The sequence below is a fragment of the Bubalus kerabau genome, chromosome 4 (genome assembly GCF_029407905.1).
Source record: "Bubalus kerabau isolate K-KA32 ecotype Philippines breed swamp buffalo chromosome 4, PCC_UOA_SB_1v2, whole genome shotgun sequence".
Taxonomy (NCBI): domain Eukaryota; kingdom Metazoa; phylum Chordata; class Mammalia; order Artiodactyla; family Bovidae; genus Bubalus; species Bubalus kerabau.
This window is the reverse complement of record NC_073627.1, coordinates 23,911,063-23,920,219: the sequence shown is the minus strand read 5'-3', so window position 1 is coordinate 23,920,219 and position 9,157 is coordinate 23,911,063. Positions and strand designations below refer to the sequence as shown.

General features: G+C 53.2%; 1 protein-coding gene across 1 annotated transcript; it reads left to right on the top strand.

Annotated features, from left to right (window-relative positions):
• The first annotated feature begins 6,837 nt into the window (after positions 1–6,837).
• Positions 6,838–9,074, top strand: CSF3 (colony stimulating factor 3). The gene is made up of 5 exons (XM_055579621.1): positions 6,838–6,850; positions 6,952–7,106; positions 7,492–7,599; positions 7,745–7,891; positions 8,120–9,074. Exons 1-5 carry the CDS (start codon positions 6,838–6,840, stop codon positions 8,282–8,284), a joined length of 588 nt encoding a protein of 195 aa, XP_055435596.1. The 3' UTR covers positions 8,285–9,074.
• Positions 9,075–9,157: the final 83 nt, after the last annotated feature.

Below are 9,157 nucleotides of genomic sequence, written 5' to 3'. Positions count from 1 at the left end.
CCCTTTGCCAGATCTGTCAAATAAATGATTATACTCAGTGACCTCCTGGCTCTAAAACTAGGAATCTAGGCTTCCAATGGATCAAACAAAATGTGAGAGTCTGGCCCTCAGGTGAGATTCAGTGAGGAGAGAAGGGTCTCCAGCAAGGCTGCACCGTGTTGGGAGCAGGGTCCTGCCCAGCTGGCCCTTGAGGAGGAGGATGGGCTCCTCCCTGAGAGCAGGGAGGAGTGGTCGGGCTCGAGGGGGCTCTCTGGCCCCCACCCCACCTGCTCCAGCAGCATATGGTGAGACAGTGGGCCTGCCTGGCTCTCCAAGTCTTCAGCCACGGCCAGTGGCGCTCCCCTCGGGTCATTTGCAACATTCGTGTTCTCGGGCTGGCACCTGGGGCGTACGTGTGCCATACCTTCCTGCCAGCTCTGTTATCTGAACGATGCCTCATGGGTTTCTCCCTCGGCTGCAATCCCTCTCTTGCTCTCCACCTTGCTGATTTCTTTAATTTTCTTTTTTTATATATATTTATTTGGCTGTACTGGGCTTCCCAGGTGGCGCTAGTGGTAAAGAACCCATCTGCTAATGCAGGTTAGACCTAAGACATACCAGTTCAATCCCTGGGTCTGGAAGATCTGGAGAAGGGAATGGCAATCTGCTCCGGTGTTCTTGCCTGGAGAATCCCATGGACAGAGGAACCTGGCAGGCCACATACAGTTCCTGGGGTTGCACAGAGTCAGACACGACTGAAGCAACTTAGCACAGCACGGGTCTCAGTTGCTGCACACAGGATCTTCGCTCTTCACTGCAGCTGTAGGATCTGTCTTTTTAGTTGCAACACGCGGGATCTTTAGTCTCAGCATGCCAACTCTTAGTGGCGGCGTGTGGGATCTAGTTCCCCGACCAGAGATTGAACCCAGGCCCCCTGTATTGGGAGTGGGAAGTCTTAGCCACTGGACCACCAAGGAAGTCCCTCCACCTTGCTGATCTCTACACGTCTTCCAGACATCCTGCCTCTTAGTGATTCAGCTTCCCAGCTTCTGAACCACTCACTTACTGATAATGGAATTCTTCTCTTAGGAAGTCGTTTGTATGAAAGCCTTATCTTTCCAACTAGATTGCAGACTCTTAGAGAACTTGAGGCATATCTGTGCCTCCAGGACTGCCCAGTGCTTAGCACACTGAGTTGAACAAAGTCTTGTTCGTTAGGCAAGGTCCGCTGTATATTCCCAGGTGGTGGTAGTGGTAAAGAACCTGTCGGCCAATGCAGGAGACAAAAGAAATGCAGGTTCAAGCCCTAGGTCAGAAAGATCCCCTGGAGAAGGGCATGGCAACCCACTCCAGTATTCTTGCCTGGACAGAGGAACCTGGCGGGCTACAGTCCATACAATAGGGTTGCAGAGAGTTGGACGTGACTGAAGCGACTTGGCATGCACGCACTGCATTTTCATCTGGGGATAGCCCTAATCCCATCAAAGGCATGTTTTAGACTGGCCTTGCTTTAGTTCCTTGCATCCAAACTTTATTTTCTAAGGATTCAATCTTTTCCCCATTTTATAGGCCAATTCAAAAATCTAATAGATCTTTAGTTCCCTTCCAGAAAGGATGAGGACTGACAGTGAGCATCGCCCCCATGCCCTTCCAGGGTGTGAGGACAGGCTTAGGTGGGCTGTGAACCCTGGCCTGTGTGATGCCAAGTGAGGGTCCCGTTCTGTGGGGTGTGTGCAGCCTTCCAGTCTCAGCCTGTGGCTCTGTTTTCTTGCTGGTTGGTTGGTTTTTGTCCTCCCATTGCTGTCCTTCTGGCCCTTGACCACTTTGTCTGACCTTTAAAATGACTTTCTGGGGCTCCCCTGGTGGCTCAGTGGTAAAGAATCTGCCTACCAATGCAGGAGACACGGGTTCTATCCCTCACCTGGAACGATCCCACATGCTGCAGAGCAACTAAGCCCATGTGTCACAACTATTGAGGCTTTGCCCAGGGCTCAGAGCCCCAACTACTGAAGCCCACGCGCCCTGGAGCCCACGCTTCACAAGAGAAGCCACCACAATAAGAAGCGCTTGCAACGCAGCTAGAGAGCAGCCGCAGCTCACCACAACTGGAGAAAAGCCCACACAGCAACGAAGATGCAGCACGGCCAAAAATAAATAAATAAAATGACTCTGAGTGTGTGATAATTAGTTGTAATTATTATTATTCAAAATGACAAGTCTTGAAGTCACCACCAGCCCAAAGTGCCCCAGACCCTTTCCTGGCTGGTAATGCATCAGAGTGTATCAATCCTGTTCACAGAGTTGGGGTTATTTGTCATGATTTCCTGGTTCTCACCCACCTTGAGTCTATGGGCCATTTTTCTGTCTGCTCAGTATCTGGAAGTTTCTTGTAATTCATCCTCATTGGCTTGGCTTTCTTTTCCTGGAGAAATTCAGTGTTATTTTTATGCTTGGAGAGTTCACTGTGTTCTCTACCTCCCAGTTTTGTTTTTTAGTTAGAAAACTACAGAGAAGTACAAAGAATAACATGACATAATTTTGAAGCCCATCTTTAGAGATAAGTTTAAAGCCCATCTTTAAATATAAGTTTAAAGCCCATCTTTCCCTCAAGACAGCCACTCTGCTAAATTCAATGGGTAGCCTTCCGGTTTACACTTTTCTACTTTTACTACAACATATAGTATTGTCTTGAGTTTTTAAATCTTTGTAAATGATGTATCACCTGAAAGTAAGTTCCTTTCACTCAATATGGGTTTTGAAGTCTAATCATGTTTAAACCCACACCCAGCACCGTTCCAAGGACTAAGAATACAACTGAATAAAACAAACCCCTTTCCTCGTGGGTTTTTATTCTGGAAGGGTGGGGAGGCACACGTGGTGTGAATGGGCCACAATTTATTAATTTACTGGTGGCCATTGGCTTCCTGTTACAAACAACATTCCAGAGCACATTTCTGTGTGTCCCTTTGTACATGTGTCCTGTGTACACAGCTTGCAAACTTTTCTTAAAGGGCCTGACAGTACGTTTTTTAGACTTGTGAGCCATATCCGCAGTCACAACTATTCACTTCTGCCCTTCTTGAAAGGGGACCTACGTAAACAATATGTAAACAAATTATTTATTTTGGGCTGTGCTGGGTCTTCACTGCTGTGAGGGGGCATTCTCTAGTTGCAGCGAGCAGGGGCTGCTCTCCAGGTGCAGTGCAGAGGCTTCTCGCTGCGGTGGCTACTCTGGCCTTGGAGTGCAAGCCCTGGGTGTATAGGCTGCAGTACTTGCGCTGTGTGGGCTCAGCAGTTGTGGCCTGTGGGCTCTAGAGCACAGACTCAGTAGTCGTGGCACCCGGGCTTAGTCGCCCTGCGACCTGTGGGATCTTCCCAGACCAGTGATTGAATCCGTGTTCCCTGCATTGGCAAGCAGATTCTTAATCACTGGGCCACCAGGGAAGTCCTGAACAAATTATTTATGAACACTGGCTTTTCGTGATTTTTACATGTGATAAAATATTCTTTTGATTTTTTTCCAGCCATTTAAAAAAATGTAACACTCATTCTCAACTTGGGGTGTACATATCTCGGCCCACAGGCCAAGTCTGCAGCAAAGGCATTACTCCAGAGCCTGTATAAAGACTCTCTGGGGCTTCCCTGGCAGTCCAGTGGTTAGGACTCAGTGCATCCACTGGGGCACAGGTTTGATCCCTAGTTGGGGAACTAAGATCCCCATGTGGTGCGTGTTGTGGCCAAAAATAAAGGGGGGTGGGTGGGTGGGAAGTGCTCCAAGCCCAGTTCCAGATGAAAACAGGAAGTGTGAGTGGAAGCTATCACCCGCTCTGGCTATTGAGAAATAACTGGGAAAGCCCTGAGGAAGCTGGAAGGGTGAATAACAGCTGGGGGTCTCTGGGGCCAGGCCCTTTGAGAGATCGTTTCAGTCTGGCTCAGCCCACATGTATCAGAACCAGTAACTATCTCTCTGGCTGCTCTTTACTCTCTCACGGGTGGGGCTGAAACCTGGGCTGAGCTGTCATCCAAAAAGTACATCTCTCTGAATAGGAAGGCCGTGTAGTAAGAATGACGGGGGCTCAGGAAGGGTGGCCACAAATCCTGCCCCCAATTTGTTCTGTGATCTTGGGCCTTTCCCTTCTCTGAAGCCAACCCTTGTCTGTAATGGAGACTATGCACACTCGGTTGACGGGATGAAAGACGAACGTGTCATGGAAGGTGCCTGGCATGTAAGAGGTGCCCTGTAACTGTCAGCCAGCATTCACTCAGATTCTCTCTGTGTGGGATGGAGGCCAGAACACCTCCCTGGCCAGACAGTCCCACTTTCTCTGGAAGCAGCTCACCCCATCCTTCAACACCTCCGGTAGTTAGAACACTCTCTTCTTGAGCTGAAAATTGACTGGCCATTGCGTCCACTCCCTATCCCACTTCTGGTCTCTGAAACCATGCAACAACCCTCTCCTCTTTGCCAGACAAAACTGCCAGTTTGCGGACATTCCTGGTGGTCCGGTGGTTAAGACTCTGTGTTTCAGGTTCAATCCCTGGTCTGGGAACTAAGATGCCGCATGGCACAGCCCCTTTACCAAAAAACTTTTTTTTTTTTTAAGAAAACTCTGTTTTTTTTTCAAATCAACATCTTGAATCCTTTCACCATTCTGGCCACCCTTGTTAGAATTAGCATTTTCTGAGCCCAACATCTGAAACACCTGCACTGTAAGTGAAAATTAAAGTTTGGGTCCCGAGCTGGCCTGGTCACAGGTGAGGAAGGCAGAACGCAGAGATTCAATAGTTAAGAGCTGAAGACTCTGGCACAGGGCAGACCTTGGCTCTGCTATTTGGGGGCAAGTCATTTAACCTCTTCAAGATCAGATTCATCTTCTGTAAAGGGGGAGATATTTCTGGTAACTTTGTCATAAGGCTTATTAAAAGAGTGCATTTGCCAATGTGCAGGAAGTGCTCCTTGGACTGCAAAGAAATCAAACCAGTCAATCCTAAAGGAAATCAACCCTGAATATTCATTGGAAGGACTGATGCTGATGCTCCAATACTTTGGCCACCTGATGCAAAGAGCTGCCTTACTGGAAAAGACCCTGATGCTGAAAACACTGGGGGCAGGGGAAGAGGGTGCCAGAGGATGAGATGGTTGGATGGCATCACGGACTCAATGCACGAGAATTTAAGCAAACTCCGGGAGACTGCAGAGGACAGGGAAGCCCGCTGTGCAGCAGTCCATGGGGTTACAAAGAGTCTGACCTGATTTAGCGACAACAACGGGGACTGACCAACACATTATCTGTGGTGGGCTGTGTACTCTGGAGGTTCTTAAGGCGAGGGAGAGGAGGCATGACTGTGAGAACTCTTGCCCTGCCTCTCAACAGTTCTGCTAAATTCACCCCTCTCTTCCCATGAAGGTGGGCATAGAACTGGGCTTAATCAGTTACCTGGCCTAAGGTAGAGTCAGGGCCAGGGCTGTCCGGCATGGCCAGGACCAGAGGCAGGACGTGAATTGATTCACAGTTGTTGGCCCTACCAGGTGTGACCACCAGGGGGCACCTCCACCCCAGAGATGGCCTGGACCAGTCAGACACACCCACTCCTCTTCCCAAGACTGTTCTGGCACCTGGGGGGGTTAACTGGGAGGGAAAGGGACAGTCTCAGATGCAGTTGGCCACACTGCCCCAGGCAGGCCCCATGGCCTGTGGAAAACGCTCAGACCCGACGCAGAAGTCTGGGTTATAACTCTGACTCTGCTATCCATGACCTTGGGCGAGCCTCTTCACTCACTGACCCAGTTCACCGTGTTGGAACAGACGCCCAAGTTCTCCCAGCCTGGACAGTGTGTGGTTCTTGGGTTTGAGGCCAGGTGGTTTCTTCTTTCTCACCCCAGCCCTTCTCCCCTCTGGGCAGCACACACTCGCCCGCTGGCAGTGAACCCCGCCAGGGAAGCCACCTGTCCCAGACCCTCAACTCCAAAGCGCTGAGGCACTAGCAGGGGGTGGGGGTGGGGGGCGGTCAGTGCAAGAGGAGGAGCGGGGACAAGGTCAGGTGGCCCAAGAGCCTCGAAGGGTCTTGCTTCATCTGGGACAGACATCCGGTTTCCTCTGGTCCCTGCCAGGATTCCGGGGGCAAAGGGATGAGTCATGGGGGGATTGGGGAGTTCCCAGCTAATCAGTTCAGGATGGAGTCCAGGAGGATGCCCATCAGAGTGTGGTGTGGGGACAGGCAGCCAGATCCCAACGTCCCTACTTCAGGCCTCTGGCCCCTCAAGAGGGCAGAGAGGCAATTTCTATCGCCTGGGACTTGGGGGGATAGAAATGAGGCAACTAGCTTCTTCCTTCTCCAAATTGGGGGCCTGGGGAGCAGGTGGCTTAAGGATCCCGAGAGAGAGTGGCTTAATGGGGCTGACCGAGGAGATATGCCAGGGGAGGGAGGGACGGAGGAGGGCCCCAGGCCTGCCTCTTCCTTGAGGTTCAACCAGACTCCAGCCTCCCGGGCTTTTATCATTAGCTCAGTTTGGTTCAGAGGTTCAGTTCAAACACTCTGGGGCAATTCAGACCTGGGTGGGGCTGAGGGGAGGAAGGGAGTTTGAGGGGCAAGACGTCAAAGAAGAATCAGAGATTCCACAATTTCACAAAACTTTCGCAAACACTTTTTTTTGGTCCCAACCCCCCTGCATTGTCCTGGACAACCAATTTGCATAAAACTTGGGAAGCTATTACTAAGCGTTAGTCGCAGCACCAGGTAATTTCCTCCCAGACCTCCATGGGCTTGAGTATAAAGGCCCCAGGAGCTGGTCCCTGACAGAACCCAGAACCTACAGCCCCACCCAAACCTTTGGCTGAGCCTTCTGCCCAGAGCCCCATGAAGCTGATGGGTGAGTGTCTGGGTCCTGGGAGGGGAGAGCTGCGGCAGCGGGCAGGGGTGCCTGGGCTTCCAGAAAGGTCTGCACTTCTCCTGAGCCCCGCCTGCTCTCAGCCCTGCAGCTGCTCCTCTGGCACAGTGCGCTCTGGACGGTGCAAGAAGCCGCCCCCCTTGGCCCTGCCCGCTCCCTGCCCCAGAGCTTCCTGCTCAAGTGCTTAGAGCAAGTGAGGAAAATCCAGGCTGATGGCGCCGAGCTGCAGGAGAGGCTGGTGAGTGAGGGAGGCCAGCGCGGGGACGGGGAGGGGACAGATGCTCCAGCAGGGCAGGGAGGGAAGGAGGCACACGGGGGAGCTGAGGAAGAGAGCGGGGCTGAAGGCAGCGTGGGAAAGGGCAGCAGGAAGGAACGCACGGTGAGAAAGGACACTGGGGGAAAAGGACAATCAGGAGAGGCCCAGCCCAGAGGGCAGCTGGTGAAGAACTGGGGGAAGAGCCTCTAGGCGACAGTGCTGGGAAGGGTTGGCTGGGAGCTTGGATGGAAAAAGGGGGCTGAGAAGCCTGGCAGGAGGGGTGGGGAGGCAGAGATGTGGAGGTGGAGAGGTGGGGGCGCTCGGGGAGGAGGAGCTGGCCCCTCACCCTGCATCCTTCCCACCGCAGTGTGCCGCCCACAAGCTGTGCCACCCGGAGGAGCTGATGCTGCTCAGGCACTCTCTGGGCATCCCCCAGGCTCCCCTAAGCAGCTGCTCCAGCCAGTCCCTGCAGCTGGTGAGTGTCCCAAGGGGAGAAGGGAGATTGGGGGGCGGGAGGGCAGACTGACCTGGAAGACTCCCCAGTTCTCTAGGCTCCACGCGGGGACCCTGAGGGGAGCACCCCAGGCAGCGTACCCTGACTCTCCCACCTGACCCCCCAGACGAGCTGCCTGAACCAACTACACGGCGGCCTCTTTCTCTACCAGGGCCTCCTGCAGGCCCTGGTGGGCATCTCCCCAGAGCTGGCCCCCACCTTGGACACACTGCAGCTGGACGTCACCGACTTTGCCACCAACATCTGGCTGCAGGTGAGTCTCCTTGGGAGCAGCAGGCTTTAAGGGCCAGAACCGAGCTGGTCCCCAAAGGTGGTGCTGCAAGCCTGGGGCCCTGGAGTTCTCTAGGGCTGAACCAAGTCCCTGGACCTGGTTCTTGTCCTGGCTCCACCGTGAACCCTGAACCTTCCACAGCCCATCAGCCCCTGGCCTTCCCTTCCTGTGCCAACACGCCCTGACTGCTGACCTCATCCTCCCCCACAGATGGAGGACCTGGGGGTGGCCCCCGCTGTGCAGCCCACCCAGGGCGCCATGCTGACCTTCACTTCAGCCTTCCAACGCAGAGCAGGAGGGGTCCTGGTTGCTTCCCAGCTGCAGCGTTTCCTGGAGCTGGCATACCGTGGCCTGCGCTACCTTGCTGAGCCCTGAGCACAGCGCTTCCCCTCTCGTGTATTTATCTCTGTATTTAATATTTATGCTTATTTAAACCTAATATTTAAAGACAGGGAAGCACAGAAAGGAGCCCCAGGCTCCTGGGTCCTTCCTTCCACCTCCATGTGGGGAAAACTCCCCGTCTTGCATACTGGGACTGGGAGGGAGTTGGTAAATACCAAGTATTACTTCTTGTGGCTGCTCCAGGCTTGGCTCTGTGGTGGGTTCTGGGGAGAGCCGCAGTGAACCCCTAACCTGAGGATGCCCACCTCGGGGCCCTTGGAAGCATCGGGAAGTCTCCCAAGTGGGAGATGAGACAGCTCTGTTTAATATTTAAACAGCAGTGTTCCCCAACTGGGTCCTTGCCCCCTGGCTCTGGCCCTGCATTTGGGCATGAAGCCCAGCAGAGGCAGCTGGAGTGGGATGCTTGACTCTGGGGTCCCACAGATTTGCTGGGGAAACTTCAAGACTTTTTTCAAGCACATTTTGCCTCCTCGTGTGGGGAGCCCAGGCATCAGTGACGCCTCTTGTTTTTCTGGATGCACTAGAGACGCCATGAGGGTCATGACCTTGCTCCACCCTACTGGGGTTAGGGGCAGGATTCTGACTCTCTTTCGGGCTGGGCAGATGGTCGTGTGTCTCTGCCTTGCTGGGTGAGACTGGGAAAGTGGAAAGGAAAGATGAGGGAGCTTGTGTGACGGGGTGTGAGAGAACACTCAACTGTTCACTTTCCACCGGGCCCCCACTTTCTCCCTGTAGCCAAACTTCACGATAATAAAGTGTTTGTCTCCAGTAAATGGCCTTCCTCCTTCTTGAGTCCAGCTGGTGCCTGGCCAAGGGTTGCGGGTGGGGAGTTGAATGGCGGGCGAG